General features: G+C 42.8%; 4 protein-coding genes across 6 annotated transcripts; 3 read left to right on the plus strand and 1 right to left on the minus strand.

Moving 5' to 3' along the window:
* The first annotated feature begins 35 nt into the window (after window positions 1-35).
* Window positions 36-3,267, plus strand: fam110a (family with sequence similarity 110 member A). 2 transcript variants are annotated; one of them, XM_027012234.2, is made up of 3 exons: window positions 36-55; window positions 163-233; window positions 1,325-3,267. In XM_027012234.2, the coding sequence occupies exon 3, from the start codon at window positions 1,326-1,328 to the stop codon at window positions 2,607-2,609; it is 1,284 nt and encodes a 427-aa protein (XP_026868035.2). In that variant the 5' UTR covers window positions 36-55; window positions 163-233; window position 1,325; the 3' UTR covers window positions 2,610-3,267. The 2 variants fall into 2 exon arrangements, with proteins under 2 accessions (XP_026868035.2, XP_026868037.2); XM_027012236.2 differs by lacking the exons at window positions 36-55; window positions 163-233 and adding an exon at window positions 797-979.
* Window positions 3,268-4,055: 788 nt separating this feature from the next.
* mfsd2al2 (major facilitator superfamily domain containing 2a-like 2) lies at window positions 4,056-9,598 on the plus strand. Its single transcript, XM_035536461.1, has 14 exons — window positions 4,056-4,163; window positions 4,398-4,517; window positions 4,873-4,997; window positions 5,191-5,323; window positions 5,413-5,491; window positions 5,772-5,875; window positions 6,117-6,207; window positions 6,399-6,514; window positions 6,972-7,055; window positions 7,236-7,319; window positions 7,444-7,556; window positions 7,838-7,981; window positions 8,478-8,654; window positions 9,247-9,598. Exons 1-14 carry the CDS (start codon window positions 4,056-4,058, stop codon window positions 9,596-9,598), a joined length of 1,830 nt encoding a protein of 609 aa, XP_035392354.1.
* A 454-nt stretch (window positions 9,599-10,052) lies between these two features.
* Window positions 10,053-12,275, plus strand: fkbp1aa (FKBP prolyl isomerase 1Aa). Its single transcript, XM_027012253.2, has 5 exons — window positions 10,053-10,209; window positions 10,400-10,447; window positions 11,116-11,228; window positions 11,334-11,508; window positions 11,940-12,275. The coding sequence occupies exons 1-4, from the start codon at window positions 10,173-10,175 to the stop codon at window positions 11,460-11,462; spliced, it is 327 nt and encodes a 108-aa protein (XP_026868054.1). The 5' UTR covers window positions 10,053-10,172; the 3' UTR covers window positions 11,463-11,508; window positions 11,940-12,275.
* LOC113578792 (syntaphilin) lies at window positions 12,057-20,518 on the minus strand. Of its 2 annotated transcripts, XM_027012251.2 has the most exons (5): window positions 20,403-20,518; window positions 16,668-16,770; window positions 16,420-16,545; window positions 15,544-15,693; window positions 12,057-15,052 (listed from the first exon to the last, which is right to left on the minus strand). In XM_027012251.2, exons 2-5 carry the CDS (start codon window positions 16,709-16,711, stop codon window positions 13,741-13,743), a joined length of 1,632 nt encoding a protein of 543 aa, XP_026868052.2. In that variant the 5' UTR covers window positions 16,712-16,770; window positions 20,403-20,518; the 3' UTR covers window positions 12,057-13,740. The 2 variants fall into 2 exon arrangements, with proteins under 2 accessions (XP_026868052.2, XP_026868053.2); XM_027012252.2 differs by lacking the exon at window positions 16,420-16,545.
* Window positions 20,519-20,663: the final 145 nt, after the last annotated feature.

Genomic DNA, 20,663 nt, shown 5'->3' on the forward strand with positions numbered 1-20,663 from the left:
GATTGGACTAAAGAGCAGAGAGGCGGGAGGGCTTTAGAAGCAGAAAGTCGAACAGGTTTGGCTACTTCTAGACTTTTTTTTTGCCTGCACAAATATACACAGCAACTTGTGCCCACAGACACATATAGATTGATGATTAAATTGCGGTTGTTTCACTTACAGGAGAGAAACTGAATTTAGGAGAGTCCTGGACCTTTAAGAGCAAAGCAGTCCAACCTGCGAGCTACAAACAGGTGAGTTTGTTGAGGTGTATTTAGAGTGTGGCCATGCGTTTCTCTGAACACTTTAAACAAATAAAATCATTAACCTGACAGCTCAATATCAGTTATCAAGTCATATTAAACATGCACCATAGTTACACATGTAGTTTGTATATAGCATTTACTCTGCTGTTTTTATGTTTTGTGTGTCTCTATGGTTTTGGAGGTTTTTTGTTTGGTATCATGTAGAGACATGTCTTATCCTTTCAATGTAATCTATCCTGGCTTTCCTTCCTGTTTTTATAGCCTTTTATTGAATGTTCTTCAGCAGTAATCCTAGAACACAGAGGGACCCTGTAAAGTTTGTGTTTAGTAGGAGGTACAGAGACTGCACTTGAGAAAGAGGAGAAAAAGGGAGAGAAAGAAATGCAGGAAGGAGGAAGGGCCCACTAAAAGAGATTTAAAAGAGACAAAGCAAGAGAAAGTCAGAGGGAGAGGACGGTACTAACAGGGAAGCTCTTAGAGCAGCACACGAGCACAGATGCAGTGAGGGAGCCTGCTGTGCCCTTTGTTCTTAGGTGGAGCTTGGGCTCGTGAGCTAAAAGGAATGACAAACGCGCAGGCAGAGTGACGGAGTCACCTCGTTGCACAGGGAACCAAAGTCATCATTCATTAAGAGCCTCAACCAACAAAGAGCTTGCTTCAGCTGCAAGAGCTGTCGGTTAGCTTCAGGGATACGTTCTTCCCTTTTTTTGAAGCCCACATTCCTTAGGTGCAGTGTAAGTGTACCACTTCACGCACTTGGGTAAATCGAAGCTCTGGGTGGGTAAAAGGAATGTTGTTGGTTATCTCCAGTGAAGCTTTCATAAAATGCTGTTATCTGATTTAACTCGCTGTTTAACTGTTGAGCAATGCTGATCTATGAAAAATGTGCATTGGCCCAGGCCGACAGGTCATGCTCTAATTCACTGTTCTGCACTGTTTCACAACCAGAATGGCCGGTGTGTGTTGGGTTGGGGTGGGGGAAGACCTACATTAATGCGCCAAGTACTAGCTGTATTTGCTTGCATCTACGCCAACCTGTGTAAAAACAAAGGCAAACCTGAAAAACCTCTGTTTCCTAGGATGTCTGTGGATACTCTGGAGCTGTCTCCACGGCGACCAGCCAGACTGCCTGAAGCTGCGTGCACACCCGGTAGCCCTGCATCATCATTATCTCCGGGGACGCGCAAGCCAAGTGCAGTAGAGCGCCTGGAGGCTGACAAGGCCAAGTATGTCAAGACCCAGCAGGTGGCGCTCAACAAGCAGCTGCCAATAATCCGTAAACCCTTAATGGCGCCAAGCAACAGCATGCACCTTCGGCCAGGCGCACCACAGCCGACACGCAAGCTGCCCACTCGCTCCATCATCAAGCCTCAGGCTCCGCCGCTCGACTTGAACCACCTCAGTAACCTGATAAATGGAGTTAGTGATGCACTAATACCTTCTATTACCATGCAAACAGACTGCAAAAACACAAACGGGTCAGAGACCTCCGTTGAATCTCAGCCCCATTCTGTAACTTCAGGTGTGGACGAAGAGCTCAACAAATTGGTTCCATCTTCAACAGTCGTGAAGACAACTTTGGCAGATGGCGCTGGAGCTAACATGTCTTCCTCGGTAGCAATCCGGAGGGTCGATGTCAGGCCACACGTGCCGCAGCTGAGAAAGCCATGCCGAGCGCAGCTGCCAGAACAGCGTGTCCACTCACAACTGCTGCAGTTGCTCAGGCCATACATGCAGGCGGAGCCTCGGCCACTCCAGCCAATTGGCATCAAAGCCAGGCGGGATTTAGCAAGTGCTGTGCACAGCCATGTCACATCTCCCAAAAGCCCAGTGCAAGCTGTGCCTCTCTCCACCGAAAATTTAAGTAGCCCCGTTCGCACTGTGCCATTTTCGAATAATTCCCCAAAAGACACGAGCAACACACCCTCACCCGCCAGCGTCCAAGAAACGCCATGCCTACCCAGCCGCAAAGTTCATTCCCCCCACACCCCCTCCATCACCTGCCCGTCTTCCGTGAGCTCCAGAAAGCGTATCTCACTGACGCGCTCCAAATCGGACGTCAGTGATCGTTTCTCCCGGGCCGGCGCTGAGGTTGAGCGCTTTTTCAACTACTGCGGCCTGGACCCATCGGATTTTGATGACCTCTCTCCTGGGTCTGACATCGCGTCTGTCTCCCGGCTCAGGAGTGCCAGTGCCCCTGCATCAGAGCACACAGCAGAAGGACAGGAGGAAGAAGAGGAGGAAGCGGGCCAAGACGAAAAGCCCAGCTATGGCATTTCAGTAATAGAGAGAAATGCAAGGGTGATTAAGTGGCTGTATGGAATGCGTCAAGCTAAAGACAGTGCAAAAGTTGTTAACGTGTAACCTGCAGAGACCAAGGTCGAGCCATGTGGAGTAATTCTTGCCTTTTCATTGCTATTACAGTTATAGCTTTACCATTTTAGCACTTATAATACAATAGCAAAACTAGCACACTTTCTCACTACCCCTGCCTAGGAAGCTCCTGCAAATAACTACTCGGACGGGTTTCTTTAGACACGCAACACCTATAGCACAAGTAGGGGATACTGAGAGCTATTTCACTGATCTCTTGGGTCTACAAAGGGTTTAAAAGTTTTCAGGCACATTGCGGGTGAAGAAACACATTTCTTTTGTTGCTGCTACTGGAATAATGGATACAATCATTCTGTGAATTTTCAGGAAAGATCATTTTTGATCTTACTGTGAAATATTTGCCTTCAGTATGAAAAATAATTACTTAAGTCAGTGTGTAAATGCTCAAGATAGGTACAGTATAGGTACTGTACATTTCCCACCAAAGTGTTTAGTTTTCTGTGATTCCAGGGTTTGTGCAGGGGTTCATTCGCTAGTATTTGCACTGTCTTGAGCAGATTTGCCTTGTAGTCTGAGGAACTCTTATCAGACGTCCGTTGGGTTCAGTGGACGTCCATGGCATTACACTGATAAACATTGTTTCCAGTCACTTATGTACTGAAATGATGAAGCAGAAATATTAATAAAAGATAAGCCGATTTTGAATTTTGTTTCATTCATTTTCTTTTACACTTAATTGGAGACCGTTTGACTACTTGGTTCTAAGTAATAATTGGCACTGATTCAAAATAATGACTGACAGGATGGAAAGGGGCTTGAACTTTATAAGAGCATGTGTTCATAACCATAACTAGCATGAAAAGCATGGAGCAGGAAAAAAGATGAAAAAAAAAAACATTGCACAAGATGTTTTTTCCCCTTACTTGTTTCCTGTCATTATGAACAGGAAGAGCTGGGCACAGGGACGTCTGCCAGGCTTTGCCAGGAGGTGGGGGTGGTGTTGAAGCTCGTGTTTGTGAACGGTGCAGCGGTAGCTTTTGATTACCGCCTCCATCGAGATTCGAAGTGCAGGAAACACACCCAGTCCTTTATTTTCCTTTCTTTTCCGACGTTCTCTCCTCTTCCTCAAAGCTGGCACTATTTCAGCTCCTCTGAGGTCGACCACTGTACTATTATGTACAACACAGTAATTCAGTCATCAGTGGGAATCAAATTAAAGGAGGTTTTCTCTCTTTTTTTTTGCCAGTGAGCTTTGTGTAGAACTAATCCTGTGATTGACAGGATGGTGGGTTGAGTTTCACCATCATGCTTTATAGGTATATACAGGTAAGCAAGCTCTTGGGTTTCACTCTCCCCGACAATCGGGACAACAGAGAAACACATCTACGACTGTAGCTCCAGTAGGAAAAGGCCAATACATCTAGAAACTGGCAACATTTATGAGAGATACATTAATCTCTGAAGAGCAGCACTATTATGACACTATCTGAAGTCCTGCAGGATAAACCACAATTGCTGAAAGAGGCGTTTTCCCGCTGTACCACAGCTGAACAGGATGAAGGGAGCAAAAAGGATGGGTTCTGTGTAAGTGACACATTTTACCCTGTGTATATAATTGCATTTTTAAACCTCCAATTTAAGAGGCTTACTGTGATATCCAGCTTTGTTTGTATTAAATACAGTAAAAGAAAATGCAAAATATGTGTAAATACCAGGTATGGTGAATTCATCCCTTGATCTATGACAACTGCGGTAGTGATTTTGTGAATCTCTCGCACTCTCTCACTTCCTCTTTGTCTCTTTTTTTTCCTTTTTCAGAGACATGGTGGAATCCCACTCTCCACCAAGCTGTGCTATGCAGTCGGGGGTGTTCCATACCAGGCCGCCAGCGCCGCTATGGCTTTCTCCTTCCAGATCTTTCTGCTAGATGTGGTGCAGGTGAAAACAGCCCTTAAGCGAACACAGCCGAGTGAGAGCTTAAATGCTGTTTAGTGTTGTCCTCCCAGGCACTGCGTACTGAGGCTCTACGCTGCAACGAAACCTCCTCTATGCACCCAGGGGATTTCCCACCTCGTTTCGCATAACACAAATTCTGTCACAGACTTTTGTCATATTTTACAGACAATGCTGCATCTGCTGCGACAATGATTATTATAAACAGCGGACAGCAGCTTTTATGCTGCAGGCTATTGTCATTCACCACAGTGAAACACCGACCATCCGTGGTATCGGTTCACTGCCGCTTGCATATCCTGCGTTCGGTCATCCTTCTCTCTGTCTGTGACCTGTGCAGATGGAGGCGTTTTTCGTCTCTCTGATCCTGTTCATAAGTCGGGTGTGGGATGCTATCACTGACCCACTCGTGGGGTACCTGGTGAGCAAGAGCAAGTGGACCCCTGTGGGCAAGCTCCAACCTTGGTGGGTGAGGAGTGAAAGAGGGGAGTGAGAAAGAGAGAGACAGGGAGGGAGAGAAGGAGGCAGATCAGTATAGGAAATTAAAAAAAAAACATAATGAGTAATGCTCTCTGTTTTGAAGAAGTGCTTTTCCTGTTGACTGCAGCTATTTCTGGCTTCTGTCCCTTTGGTTATAAAAGTCCCTTATATTCCTCAGGTCAGTCCTGTCCATGCCCCTGGTGGTGCTCTCCTACATCCTTCTCTGGTTCGTGCCTCGCACTGCACAGAGCTCCTCCGTTAGTGTGCCCTGGTACCTCACCATCAGCTGCCTGTTCCAGACCTTCCTGAGTGTATGACCTTCAGCCTCCTGTCCTGAGTTTTCCTTATGATATGCCGCTAAGAGCTGCATTTCCCACTGCAGGCATCCTTGTCTCCACAGTGCTACCATGTCCCCTATACGGCTCTTAACATGTTCCTGGGAGGAAGCGAGAGAGACAGAGATTCAGCTACAGCCTGCAGTAAGAATGCCACCCACACTGCAGCCGATCTTCTGTCTTAGGGGTCATGGCCACAATCTGTACTGGAAGTAGCGAAAAGATGGACTACAATGAGGGCCCTTCAAAAGCCCTGGAGCTGAATCTGTGAGGTGTAACTCGGTCAATGGCTTCAGCCAGTGGCCTTGACAGAGATTTGCTTCATTTGGCTGACTTTTTGTCCTCTACGATGTGTTGGCTTTATATGGTTTGTATTTGCCAGTTGGTATCCCACTCTCTTTCTCTATCTGGTGCTCTCGAACAGGGATGAGTGCGGAGGTGTTGGCGATGCTGTTCGCTGCTGTGGCACAGGGGCAGGTGTTGAGAGTGTACAATGTGGAGAGAGAGCACTCCTGCCCAGGCCTGCATGTGGGCACTGCACCCCCCCCCATCTCTCCTCTGCATGACACAGTACAACCATGACACTCCACACTCACACCATGCAACAAATGACTGACAATATGACTAGGCATCAGTCGATTATAACAATTTCGTAAGCTACATCATTTAACACAATGTTTAAAATAAGTTATGTGACATGGTGAGATGGTATGGGTAAGTGTGTGTGTGTGTGTGTGTGTGTGTGTGTGTGTGTGTGGATCCCTATCAGAGACAGGCATTCATGACCTCAGCTCTGGTTTTGGGGGCTGGCTTCTTTCTGTGCTGCATGATACTCTTTCTGGGTGTGAAAGAGCAGAAGGGTGAGTGTTACTCATTTCCTCTTTCACAGTGGTGTTAGGGCATTTGATGTTGGTCAGTCACTGGAGAACATGTTGCGCTGTTCATTCTTTCATGGAGCCACCTGAAAGTTCTAGAACGCAAAGCAAAACCCACCAGACCGGCTCCTTAAGCTTTGTGCAGTACAGTCACTGTGCTCCTGCAGGGACTTCAGCAGGCACCCGGCCAGTGGGGCGTGGCTCATATCTGACTGATCTAAAGATGCTGATTACCCATGTCTCATATCAGCGCCTGGTCCTCGGCTTCCTCTTCTCCTCTCTCGCTTTCCAGGTTTGTGACTTGTACTCTGCACCCATCTGTCACAAGCATACAGGGGTCATTGTTTTCATTAGTAAGGTTATCATAGAACGCTGCATAGTATGTAGCTCATATCTGGGACTGCATATGCTGCTCAGTATGTGATAAGGTCAATGGAAAGTACATGAAACACAATGATGGGAAAACAGTCTCACGGACGTAAGCTTTTATGAATCATAATAGAAGTTTATCACACTGTCTGCACAGCAAATACATGAATTCATTCAGGTATTTATTCAAATACCTGAATTCAGCATGGTACTCTAAATCTTTAATGAATGCACTATGACCTCTTTAATGAAGGCATTATGAGCTCTTTAACAAGCGCACCATGACCTCTTTAATGAAGGCACTATGACCTCTTTAATGAGTGCAGTATGATCTCTTTAATGAGTGTACTATGACCTCTTTTGGGACTGTTTCTTCTCAGATGTCTTTAGGGAACTTTGCTTTGTTCTGCATCCATGTCGCAGGATTGGGGTCTCAGCTCCAGTACCTCATTTTGGCTATATTGGTGAGTCTCACTAAGCATGTTGAGAACAACTGGTATAGACAGTAATGTGTTAGGTTATAAGAAGTCAAATTATATAGTGTGTGTGTGTGTGTGTGTGTGTGTACAGTTTTACTTACAAGCTGCTTCTAAGGATAAAGTCAGTTCTTCTTCCATGTTTTTACAAACCATGTCTATGGACAGGTAGCTGCTGCAGTCTCAGTGCCTGTGTGGCAAATGAGCCTGGTGAGGCTGGGGAAGAAGAGAACGCTTTTTATTGGCCTACCAGTATGTTCACACTGTCTGTCCAATGCAGTAATGGAGTGTTATGAGAGATCAGGATTTTGATTGAGGCAAATCTGCTGATTACCAAGCATACTTTCAGCTCTTTTGTTGTTCTGTGTTTCCACAGCTCATTGTCCCTGCTCTGATAGTCTTAGTCTCTGTGTCAGACAACTTCCCAGTGTACCTGATCATGTGTGTTCTGGTTGGGGCCAGTGTAGCTACACTATTCCTGTTACCATGGTGAGTGAAGCCAAGCCTTAAGATCTTTAGTACTTTAATATTCATCTTCTGTAACCAGGGCAACAAGCTCCATTACAGTATTGTGCCATATTAATAATTTACAAGTCTCAGAATCTACTAAGGCCTCACTGAATGGGTTTTATATCTGGTACTCTTGCACCAACATCAAAAATACAGAGATTATTATACAATTGTCCTGTAAAGCATTCTCAATCCTGGATGGACCCGAATGAAACTTTGATTATAATTTCAGTAATGTATAACTTTGTGCTACTTGTCAGGTCCATGCTGCCAGATGTGGTGGATGAGTTTGCGATTCAGAACCCCTGTCACAGGGATCTGGAACCTCTGTTTTTCTCTTGCTCCTGCTTCTGCAACAAGCTCGGAGGAGGGCTGTCTGCCGGCATCTCAACCATGACACTTCAGTGAGTCACCTCTCCTCCTCCTACGCTCTACAATACTGTATCGAGCTTTAGTGCCATTTTTTTTAAAGGGGCAATCTGACAATTTTTTTTTAAAATACAGCCCATTAGGCTGAGGGACTGACACAAGTGTGTGTTCCTTGGTTCTGTGTTTCTTCGAGCACTCCTCTGGTGAGAATGCTTAGGTCTCAAGATGAATAGAACCATTTACATTTACAGAATTTAGCTGATGCTGTTATCCACAGTGACTTCCAATTATAACTGAATATAGCTTGAGTAATTGAGGGTTAAGGGCCTTGCTCAGGTGCCTAACAGTGGCAGTTTGCTGGTGGTAGGGCTTTAACTGGCAACCTGATTACTAGTCAAGTACCTTAACCACTGAGCTGCCACTGCCCAAAACCACTCCTGATGAAATAGGCTGAGGAGGCTGTGCTTGCCTGCACAAATAGGTCTTTATCAACGTGTCTAAACTGATCCTCTGGTGTGTTGATTCTCCAAGCCTGACAGGTTATAAAATAGGAGCCTGTGGCCACAGTGAAGGCGTGGTCCTGGCCTTGCACATGCTTCTAGCCCTCATACCAATTGTTCTATTGCTGGTGGGTCTGATCTTCTTCTACCTGTACCCCATTGATGAAACACGTCGGCAACAGATCCAACAAGAACTGCGACAAACAAGGTTTGTTGCACTATCTAGAATTTTTTAAAGAATATCATGTATTTAAAAATGCAAAACAACTGCTCAGATGAGACACAAATGCGGTTAGATTGGATTTAAACATTTGAATAGTTATCTTATTAGAACATTAAACATACATGCAGGAATTCAGAGTAGGATATACACTGTTAATAGACTATCAGGGAGCAAAAAAGTAGATGTGTCCATATCTTCATATGCACACTGAAGGTACAATGTTAAAACACTTCACAGTGACTGAACAGGAATACAGTGCTCAACTTGTCATCAGACAGGGGCTAACAATAACAAGCAGGAGATGTGTAACAGCTGACTGCAAAACCAAGGAAATGTGTTGGGTTATATAGCCATGACAGACAGAACAGATTTTTAAAATCATGTGTCTAGACATTGTCATGGCATAGATTTTGATGTTTAATTAAGGAAGCTCAAAAGCAGCCAGAATGATCCTTTTAAAAATCTTTTATTTATTTATTTAACTACTTTATTTGATACACTTGAAATTTGTTTTGTGTTTTGAAATGTGTTTTGAACTCATGGAGATGTCTCTGCTCTTGCGGGTCGGTCGTGCCAGATCCCGGACTGAAATGGTCCTGAGTACCGAAGAGGATACAGGGTCACAGCAGAGAAACCAGCAACAATGTCCCAACAAGGGTGTCTTCCTGTCAAAGACCAGCAGGATGTCTTCTGTAAAGGCAAAAAAGTCCTCCAACTTGAATTCTCTGACTTCTCTTCAGACATACTGTGATGCAACCACAGACCCCTTCAGTCCTAAGTCTAGTAGGCCAGAATGCACCTTGAAGCCAGAGTTTTATAAACACAGAATTAGCTCCAAAAGCAGCAGACCTTCATCTCAACTTAGTCGTCAGCCATCATGGAACTATTATGAGACACATGCTCAAAGGGCTAAAGTTACATGGGTGTAAATTAAACTGATTTCATCCTTAGGCTTTGGTTAGTAGGTTTCTAAGCAATATACTGTGACTAATGGTAGAGAATTGTAGAGTGAGATTACATTATTTTTATGCTGTAGGAGTGCTAAATATTAATATAATATGTAACTATGATCAAAGCTTTCATTTTGGTAATTTTTTTTTTTTTTTTTGGTTGTTAGGATTCACTCAACTAGATCAGAACAAAACCATATTTAGAATCTATTGCCAATGTGTTCTTAATTTTTAAATCTGTTGAACATTTGCAGCCTACACGTATGATACTTTCAGTAAATGTTATTGACGTTGTCAGTTTCAGACTCAGTCCTATTGATGTTTCACTCCTATTTTGAAAGCTTCGCAGAGCGGAAGACTGCAATCAAATAAAGCCTTATGGTGTAGGTGTATTTATTGTTTCCTGACAGTGCGCCGTCCTCTACCACTAGGGGCAGCAGTTCTCTGGAACTTGGCGATTCTGGGGCAGAGACAGAACCTTTATGTCTAGAATCGGAATTACTGCTGTACACACCACATTTTGTGCAAAGAGACTCGAAAGCGACGAACCAGGATGGGAGTCGAGCTTGAAACAATAACTCCTGGAGATGGTAAAATAACGAAAGTGTTTCGTTGTGGAATTCTGCGTAATACGCGTGATTTGTATTTTTAAGTCATATTTCGCAGTTTTCTCCACACGCGCTAGTTTAGCATTAGTTGACTAGCTAAAACACCAGATAACAGTCACACACACAAAAAATAGCGCAATTGATTTTTTTTTTTTTCGCTTTGCATTTTCAGGAAGCACTTTCCCTAAAAAAGGACAGACGTGCGTCGTACACTATGAAGGTAAGACGAAAAACAATCTAGCTTGTTGGTTAGGCTCGTTCAAAGCTTGCCGAATTCATACCGTTAGCTACGATAGCTATCCAGTTATCTCGCTCACATTTCAGGTTTGGCCAGTTAGTATAGCTGGCTAGCTAAAGCACAGTTCAGTTCAGTTAGCCTCCTTGCTAATCCGGTCGCGATGCCGCTTTAACAAATAGGCCATTTTCGCAGTCTACGAAACTGCGCAATTTGGTCATCTTTGACTGTAAGAAAAAAAAAACCCGATAATTTTTGTCTCGGTTTGCGCGCACTTTTTCATTGAGAAAATTTGGGTGAGTAGATGGCTAGGTTAGGCTAGCTAATTCGTTATATTATGCCTTCCCAGTAAATGCCATCAAGTTCGGTAAAGCTGGAGTATTGTTTAGATGTATGTATAGCTCGTCGGTAGAAGACGGAGCGTGTGGACCGAACTGTCATGTCCTGCAAGAGCTTTATTCAGAATGGTTCAAATATGTCAGTAGATCATTGTCGGCCTGCTAATGTTGGACTGTTTACGTTGGACCCGCCCTTGATCAATTTAGCTAACGATACTTTGACGTTTCGGTATTGCGTTTCGCCCATGTACAGTCTTTTGTAAAATGTAATGTGGTTTTCTGTGGAAAACAATAGTGCTGAACAATCTTTCTCAGGGTCGCTGACAAACGGACGCAAGTTTGACTCCTCTCGGGAACGAGGCAAGCCTTTCAAATTCAAGATAGGCAAGCAGGAAGTGATTCGTGGTTGGGATGAAGGAGTAGCCCAGGTGAAAAAAAAAAAACAATCATGTAAATGATCATTCAGCAATGCCATGTGCAGTGACTTCCATCAGAGTTATTTCTTTACATGACTTGGACCTCTTGTGTTGTAGATGAGTGTAGGACAGCGAGCCAAGCTGACTTGCACTCCAGACTTTGCATATGGGAGCAAAGGTCACCCTGGCATCATCCCTCCTAATGCCTCCCTCATATTTGATGTGGAACTTCTGGGCTTGGAGTAAGAGATCCACAGTTCAACTCAGGTTTTTCCCTATTAATTCTTTCAGGGTGAGTTTGCCATCTTTTGAATTAATGTATTGCATTTCTGGTCCTTGATTGGCTGTTGTGTAAAGCTGTGATGCTTTGGTTTTGAACTTTGCTTGATTTGACTTTGCCAGTGTCAGTGTAATATAACTTTATGGGTACAGGAGAACTTAATTTAGTTTGTACAGTTTTCTTATACTACTTGGATACAGCACACACATCTATAATGGTTCTTCCAGGTTGGGGGGGGGGGGGCTCATTTATAATAGCTCTGCAGTAACAGCCCTCTCTCAGAGATTATTATTGTCCTGGACAAACACATGACTTCACTGTCCGCTGCGGTTTATTTAACAGGCTCGTAGACCATATAATCCTTATTGACGTTTTTCCTGAAGCACATTGCAGCTGATGCACCTCATGCCCATCTGACTGTTTCTCTCTTGTTCATTTTGCAGGTCAGCCTTTCTGGGGAACATGGTCTCCTGCACGTGGTCCTTGAAAGGGGCTAGTGTTGATAGTTATACCACTTATCTTAGCTCTGTAATCCATTTGTATATTTTGTTGCCTTTTTATTCCTTTCCAGTTAGACACGATCATTGGCATGCTCTCACCCACTGGATGTTCACTATGAAACCTTTCTCCTTTCTCCCTCTTTTTGTATTTGATTTCTGTGTTGTAAACACGATCAGTACAACAGGGCTTTGGCTGAGCTGGTAGTCTGTACTCTGTTGGGGAAATTTGGATAATTCTGAAACAAACTACTTAAATAAACATTGTTTATAAAAAGACAACACATGTTTGACTTAATGGTGTGGTTTCCTTCATCTTGAGATTTGCAAGCTATGCAGATGGGCTTAGTGATGTATTTGAAGAGCATATTAATATTAATTACAGTGGCTGCTGCTGACTTGTGCACAGAAAGAGGATAATGGTCATTTAAAGACAAATATTTTATTTTGAAACCACACATTATTTACAGGAAAGACCTACTCCAAAAACCTCTTCAAGGCCTTGCTGGCTATTGACTACATTTGTAAAATAGCATTTGGTGAGTAGTATTTTCTTGTAAATTAAGATTAATTTTAGAAGATTCTTATGCATTGATGTCCATTAAAACAAAGGGAGTTTGCTAGTCCACTCTCATATCTACTGGAGTCTCTGATCTAACATGCAATGTAACCAGGCTTCACATGGAGCTATTAGATTGGTCTCTTGACATCCCTGATTTAAATCCATTTTTGGAGTGCATGGCTTCTTAATCATGTCTGATCATCTACAGTTCTAATGCATAATTTGATAAACATTCACCAAGCTAATCTGAACGCATGCAACACAGCCCTGATTTTCAAGTAATGCTCTTTGCTTGATTTAAAGTGCTAAACTCAGCATAAAAATGTAAATGAGATATAAGGTGATAAACACCAAGCAGAAATCGACTGTAAGCCTGTTTGGACTACACACGTCTACTCTTGATCCATACATACTACTGAGCAGTGCTGCTTAGCTGTTCAACAGAGAAGATGAACTGTAGCGTAGAGTCTAGATTTAAACTGAAGCGTGCTGGCTAAGTGACAAGATCTTGAATTTTATGTGCTTGCTATACATTCAGAATTCAGCCTGAGATCGCTTAAATAAATATATTGAACAAGTCTTAAACAAACACTGGGCACTCTGCAGTCCTGAGACATTCAGCAATCTTAAGACATTCCTTCAGCCAGAGGCACATTAGTGGCATGTTTCCTTACTCAGTTCCATCATTTCTTCCTTTACAGGAAAAACTGGTTCTGGGTTTGTGATAAAACACTCATATTAATGAGGCATAGCCAAATACAATGTGGCTAAAAACCCTAAAAAAAAACCAACAAAAAAAACATTACCAGTTACCTACTACGCACTGTATTTCAAAGAAGCATTGTTTCATATGTAAGGTTTAAAGTGGTGGGTTTTTGATTTTGTACTTTGTTCTAGCAGAGCCAAAAGGCTGAGATGAAAGGAACCAGTTGATAGGAGCAGAAGAGGAAAAAGGAAAACAGACACATAATTGGAGGAAATGAGCAAGAGTCGTGAACTGAGTCAACGCCTACATCGGTGGCATTAGCTCCAAGACCAAGAGCCTTTTTTTTTTCCTTTTTTTTTTTTTAAATTGTAGATCGTTTTATTGTCTGTTTCACTTATGGGCCTATTAACCAAGTAGTACAGGCCTTGCCTTTAGTAAAACCTGCCCCAGGTCATTGTCTGCTTATACAGGGCCTATATTTAGACTGTAGTTGCACCTCCTGTCCCTGTGGGGGCACGGCTGCTGCTGACCCTTCTCAGGGAATGAAGTGCCACTGCACAGCAGCCGCGGAGCAGCGAGCCCATGTGGTACATAGGCACCCCTTCATCCTGGGTCCGCCGACAGAGCCACGCCACTGTTGGCACTACTGGCACCGCTACTGCTAGAAGGTCAATCAGGAAGTAGCGGCTCCAGTGGCTCCGTTGAGGAGCTTGTTCTAGTTCCCCCTCCTCAGTACTGGCCACGTCCATGCCATGTTCTTCGTTTAACCCCTCTGCCTTCAGTCCCTGCGGTAGCAGCTGTGTGAGTGGAGATGCTCTAGGACAAGGTTGCTGGATCTGTGTCGTAGGCAACACCGTGGGTGTAGTTGTTGTGGATGATGTTAACTCTGCAAGGTTTTCTGGAGGCAAAGGCTCTGTGAGGGACGACACCTGCGCAGGTGAAATGGTCATGGAAGACACTGAAAATGTCTGTGGCTCGGCAAGAGTGAGATCTGGTGCAAATGGAGTTGAGCTGATGAAGCTCAGTTCTTCACCACCACCCTCTTCTTCTGAGATCCAGGTGATCGTGGGACTGCAGGCTTGTGATCTGAAGCCAGGCCTGTCACTAGTCACATCTGAAGCAGTAGGGGGCGCTGAGGGTGCAGGTGGTGGAGGAGGTGGAGGGGGAGCGTCATCTTGTGGGAGGTGCAAGAAGAGGTGGTGGTGAGGTGGATAGGCGTGGGCCACGCAGCTACAGTTGTTGAGTGTGTGGCAGGGTCGGCTGATGGGCAGGACTGTCTCGCCACTATACAACTTGTCATAGGTGGAGGAGCGTGACAAGGTGGAGCAAAGTGGTGTGTGTGGCACCTGCTCCGACAGAAGGGCTGCCTCCAAAAGGAGATGGGTGCGCCCATCGCCTCTGGGCAAGGTCGTCGCTCGTCGGCTGGCGGGAGTGTGAACCTCGAAGGGCACGTTGTCATTATGGTCTGTGCCGGGCGGCGTCTCGCTCCTCAGCCTGGTGAAGGTGGCGCTGCGGTTGATGGTGCGAGCAGGAGAGCAGCCACAGGACCTGGAGGCTCCCAATCGGAGGCCCAACCTGCCCCCAATAACCCCGTCCGACTGGAAGTCAGGCTGGTCAGAGTCACGGCTTGCCAGGTTGGTCCGGACCGTGTCCACGGCTTGCTGGAGCTGCTGGATCTCCTTCCGAGCCTCTTTCAGGGCCAGCTGTGCCTCGATTCGATGGCATTCCTCTTCGATCCAATCCTCCTGCATCCGCGTCAGCTGCATGCGCAGGTCCTCTATCTCTGAGTCCCTGCAGGGAAACAGAATTTGACTCAGCAGGCAGCAGCACCCTACACACATGAAAATCCAACACAGGACTTTTTTCAGTCAATTACATGGAATTATTGTTACACATTAAACATTTGATCCACACTAATGTCAGCACAATACAATTACACAAAGGACAAAGTTGATCACATATTATTATCACCAAAGCTGAAATGGTCTTAGTTTGTGCAGATTAATTTCCACTGATAAAATTTATTCAAAGTGTAATCAAAAATGTAATCAAATGCTTAATCATGTATTTAAGTATCTAACTGCAAGTATGCCATTATTTGGAACAAACTGTAACTTGTGTTAAGTGTTTCTTATCAGAACATGCATTTTGAGAATGTTGTGAATTTGCCTTGATTTCATATTGCAACACTGCTTCAGAACATGCTCTTGATGGTATGAGGGTGCAACATGGGGGCATGGTGTTGCATTGTGGCACCCTGCTGACATGGATCTGCCACTAACCTGTCCTGCAGCCTCTCCACGTTCTCTTTGAGGCGGGCACGCAGGTGACGAATGCACACTTCTTTCTGCTGCAGCGGGGTAAGGTACTGCTCAGGCGCTGGCGGCCGTATCCCATGATTCTCACTGCAGGCCGCATACTTCCCACGCCGCCTGGGACAAGACCAATGTGGATTACACAGAGAAAGACCTCAGTGAACAACATGTCTCAAGACCAATAAAGTATAAAATGAAAGAAAAGTGTTTCAAAGGGGTTGTCTGATCAAAAATACTGTCATGGCTTAATCTTAATTAAATCCAGTTACCATCAATTAGGAGTGTGAATCATCATCAGCAACACTTGAATTTTGGGCCAAACTATTCCATTACCGGTACAGTGTTTGAGATAATCTACAAATAATCTAAACTTGTGTTTAGGCTTAGTTTTAGGCTTAGGTTTAGGTGTGTGGGCTTTTTGTGTCATATCATTCTATAAGATACTGTTCCTTCCTTTAAGCTTTACTTAAGTTACATTTGGTGCCTCTTCTCTTAGCTAATGTTTAAAGTTGATTTATTATTTTATTCAAGAATTGTTTTAGGTTTAAAAAAAAATCTACCTTGATCACTTTTGAAAAAAATGTCTCACACTGCAAACTGAACTATGTGTGCAAAGCCTCAGGAAACCACTCCATGGTCTCTGAGTCTATTTTTGGGTCCACATGTGTTTGTACCATACAGAATCTAGAACACGCCCTCAGTGGAGGACATCAGTTTTATTATAGTTTATGTGTGTGTGTGTGTGTGTGTGTGTGTGTGTGTGTGTGCCTGTGTGTGTGTGTGTGTGTGTGTGTGTGTGTGTGTGTGTGTGTGTGTGTGTGTGTGTGTGTGTGTGTGTCTAACCGAGGTGTAGCTGGATGTGAGAGGGGTATGGTATTGCTTTCTGTGCCCTTGCAGGATGTTAAGTAATTGCTGCTGGTGGAGGAGTCACCGTGAGAATGCCGAGTACTGACTGTACCAGTGGGTCGTCTACAAAACACACACACATTGACATCATAAACTGCAAGGAATCGTACTTGTCATGGAGGAATATTACATTCCTTTTTTTTCAGTTCAGGCGACAGACTGAAAGGCTTTTACAACGACAGTACCTGCGTTGTCCAGCAGAGGGCCGTCTGTTTGATGAGAGTGACATGGGTAAGCCTTACAGGGTCTGCCTCCAACAGATGTGTGGATTTCTCAGCGCACAGTGTCCTGAGCGACACACACATTAAAACTATTTATTATATCATTTTCTTGAAATTTGGATAATATTACAAGTGTTGATCTTGAACAAGGATTATGCAATGTTTTAATTATCCAGAAATCATAAATACTGCAGTGTGTGAGACAGTAATAATCAATAAGTCCATATATTAAGTGTTGATATGTATAAAAAAATTTGCATCCTCACATGAACAAATGGTATTAAATTCTACATAACCAGAAACATAAACAATATTTACAAAGTATATGAACTGTAGGCTATCCAGTCATTTTGACTGTGGTTTTTTGATTGTCTTGGGAGCATATTGAAAAACAAAATGATACTGTACTATTCCTTATATCAGTATAATCTCAATCGTTTTACTTGCTGTCTATATGTGGGTCAGGTGAAAGCAAACCCACACGCCTGCACAGGACTCAATGACAATTTATTTTTAAATCACATTCTTGAGATGAAGACACATTACATGTTTATCTTGAAACTGAATATTTACCCTCCATGAATGGCATTAACACATGAACTAAAATTAATCACCTAAACACACCATTTATTCAAACAGTATTCAGTTAAGTACTAAGTATTCAGTATTCCAGTTAAGCCACAGGTGTGAGCAGGGGCTTTTGTAGACTACTTGTACTGGGGCACACATAATTAAGGAGGAGCTGCCCAAACGTATTGTTCGCCAGTAGGTCAGAGGTGCAGAATTGTGCATATATTTGATATGTTTTATTTTTGTAAAGACCCACTCTTTCTCCATTCAATTTCAGCTTTTCCTTCTGTTTTATTCTTTCTCTTAGTCCTGCTCCTTGCCCTGCATCTGCTTTCACTCTGTCTCTGTTCTTCACTTTCACTGTTTTTGTTTGTCTTCCATCACTCTTGTACCCTACTCATTTTCTGAATGCTCTATTCTGTCATGAGTTATTTTGTGTGTAATAATTTAGATTTCATTTTAATAATATTTTAATAAAATAGTTATTTGGAGACATACAACTACACATAAGTTATTGGATTTTGTTTTTGCATCATCATATCATTCTTGCTAGATAACACAAGCTTGCAAAATGAGCAGTGCACTGGTTATATTTCTCATTTTACAAGCTTGTGTTATATATTTAGCAATACCCTCTTTTGCCAACATTACCAATGCCTTAGCTTTAGTGGTCTAATATGTGGTTTTGGTAGATTAAATGTTTATGTGTAGTTAGCCTTAAATGCATGCATTATTATTATCTTGATTTTTCATGGCTGGCTGGCTTTTAAATATGAATGTAAGTCAATTTCTACTGCTATCCCCATATAGAGCACAGATAGTATAGTGGACACCAAAACATTTGGAATGAAGCTGGATCTTTATAGGAGCCATAGTAGCTATAGAGAATTTGTGTGGCTAATGTTTGCATTGTATAGATATTTTCAACAATCCAGATTAAAACATAAAGCATTATGGCTTTCATATCCACTTTTTAGCCCTATGATTGAAGTAGGGCGTGGAACATTTTACTGGGGCACATGTCCCATTAAATTGGTTCCAGTGATGTCCTTGGGTGAGACACAGCTTAGCATTGAAATGTAAGGCAGCAATTCTTTAAGACAGAAGCGGCTGGTGAATGAGAAATCACTCATCCTCACTCTTCAGGAAACAACATAGTGGTGAGTTCTGGTCTTCCCTGGTTAAAGTAACTCAAATAATTCTGTTGTTCTTTTATTCCTTTAAACAAAACTCATTGGGTCAGGTGCATTTTATTAAACAAACTAAAAGGAAAATACATCTTAATTTATCTATAACAAACCACATCTCACTCAAGATACAACAAAACAGGGTGAAATGACAAATGAAATAATGGCATGTAAACTTAAATGACAAAGTCATGTTGTACAAAAACAAATATGTGGGTGAACAAAATATTCAGTGGCACAACACAGACTGAAGATGTACTTTGCTGTTACATTTATAACATGCATGGTTGCCTAGTGACCAAGCTTTTTGACTGGAGAGAGCAAAACTGAAAATGATACCAAAAGTAAAAGCAGGATAGAGGAGCAACAGTATATGAAGTACAAACAGTTTAAACCCTTATGTAACTAAACTGATGGCACAGTAAAAATAACACCTTAGCACAACGAACTGAACAGAATCCCATCAAACACCCACACACCAGGCTGATTCTCTCACTCAGGAAACCTGCACAGCTATTTTGACAAACCGAGACACACAATGTCAGTCCAGTGGTTGGAATGACACTGCATGTGTCACATTCTGATATAACAGTGATAATCAGTACATGGCAATTGTATAAGAGTGCTAAAGGTCAGCATGAGTCTGTACACTGTGTTTGGAAATGTAAATGTCTTGTGCTTTAAAATGATTATATTTTATGTTGGTTTCTTCATCTAAGACAAATATGCTCTGCATAAGAAATAATTAATCACTCACAAATCAATATGGTAGCCAAATAAGAGGTAAGCAGATTACATTAATGTCTTGGCAAAAGTTTTCGTGTTTAGCTTATTAGCTTTTACATGTCTCTTGTAATCATTGAAATTAGGGATTGAAGAGAATATACTGGTCCAATATCAGTACATCGATATTAAAGGCAAACGATATTTTAACAATTGTTTTTGCAGCACTTTCCATAGCACTATGTCCTAAGAGAGAACATTACTTTTGATATAGACAAATACTGCTCCAGTTAATAGGTTAGGTGAGAAAAATAAAGATTACCACATCAGCATATGCACAACTGCCGGAGGGTTTAACTTGGGACAAAAGTTTAGGGCAGGAAAATCTGAAGCTCTGACAGCAACTGATGCAGGATGGGGACAATCCTTCTTAAATGTTCCAAGGGGAGGTGGCTGATAATAGAGTTTTAATTTGTTTGTAATCAGCCCTCAGTGAGGCCTACCTTTGGTATTGTATGCTTAGGTTAAATAGCCTGTTTGGGTTAGATTTAGCAATTTAATTGGTGTCATGAAAACGTAAAACACAAAGATCTCAACTAAGGTAAAGGGTTGGAAAATGCGAAAGTCCGATAAATGAAGATCGTGTGAACTTTAAATGCAAGTGCTTTTTAAGTGCGCTTGACCTATGACGTCACGACTCCATTGCGGGTAAACCTCCAGTAGTATCCTTCGCAGTAAACAGGTCTGCGTAACACCCGAAACAATCAACACATAATTTGAACCTTTGACATAGTGACAGTCAAATAAATGCTTCGTCTGTTTATTTATCTTTATCTTTGTCCATCTTAAAGTGAAGCGGAAAGAATATCTTAAACATTGAAGATTAGACCTAGATTTAAACTGATTTAAAAAAAAATCTTACGCGTTTCAAGGTTATAAATTCCTTGTCCTGGATTGTGCCTTTGAATGATTTATACTCAGAATCATATTTTAGAAGTACATGTTGTAGTCATACCACCCAGGAAAATCGATTTAACATTATGCGGATTATTTAACCTGTTAGTCGCCGCCTGAATTTTATTTATTTTTTTGGCAATGCACTATAGAGCCACTTATTGAGATGCTCCAATTGTTGATTACTAACCAAATTACAGTAAAGAAAAAAATACATTAATAAATAAATAAAGGGAACAAATAAACAAACCATCCTAGGGCTTACAGTTTCTGTGTCCTCCACGACGCACGGTTCGTCCTCCATCACAGAGACTAGTGAAGTTTATATTTTGCTTTTGGATGGACCTGTGGACGGGGTATCGATGCGACTGCTTGATGGAGACGGACGGATGCTGACGCGGGCAAGAACATGCGCGGAAGCTACAAAAGCAGTTTGATGCAACCGTGTGATGCTGCGCCGATTCTTAAAGAGACCGCGGCTACCAAAATAAAGACGTCAAACTCTCCACCAGCGAACTCCCTCCGA

The sequence above is a fragment of the Electrophorus electricus genome, chromosome 18 (assembly GCF_013358815.1).
Source record: "Electrophorus electricus isolate fEleEle1 chromosome 18, fEleEle1.pri, whole genome shotgun sequence".
Classification (NCBI taxonomy): Eukaryota; Metazoa; Chordata; class Actinopteri; order Gymnotiformes; family Gymnotidae; genus Electrophorus; species Electrophorus electricus.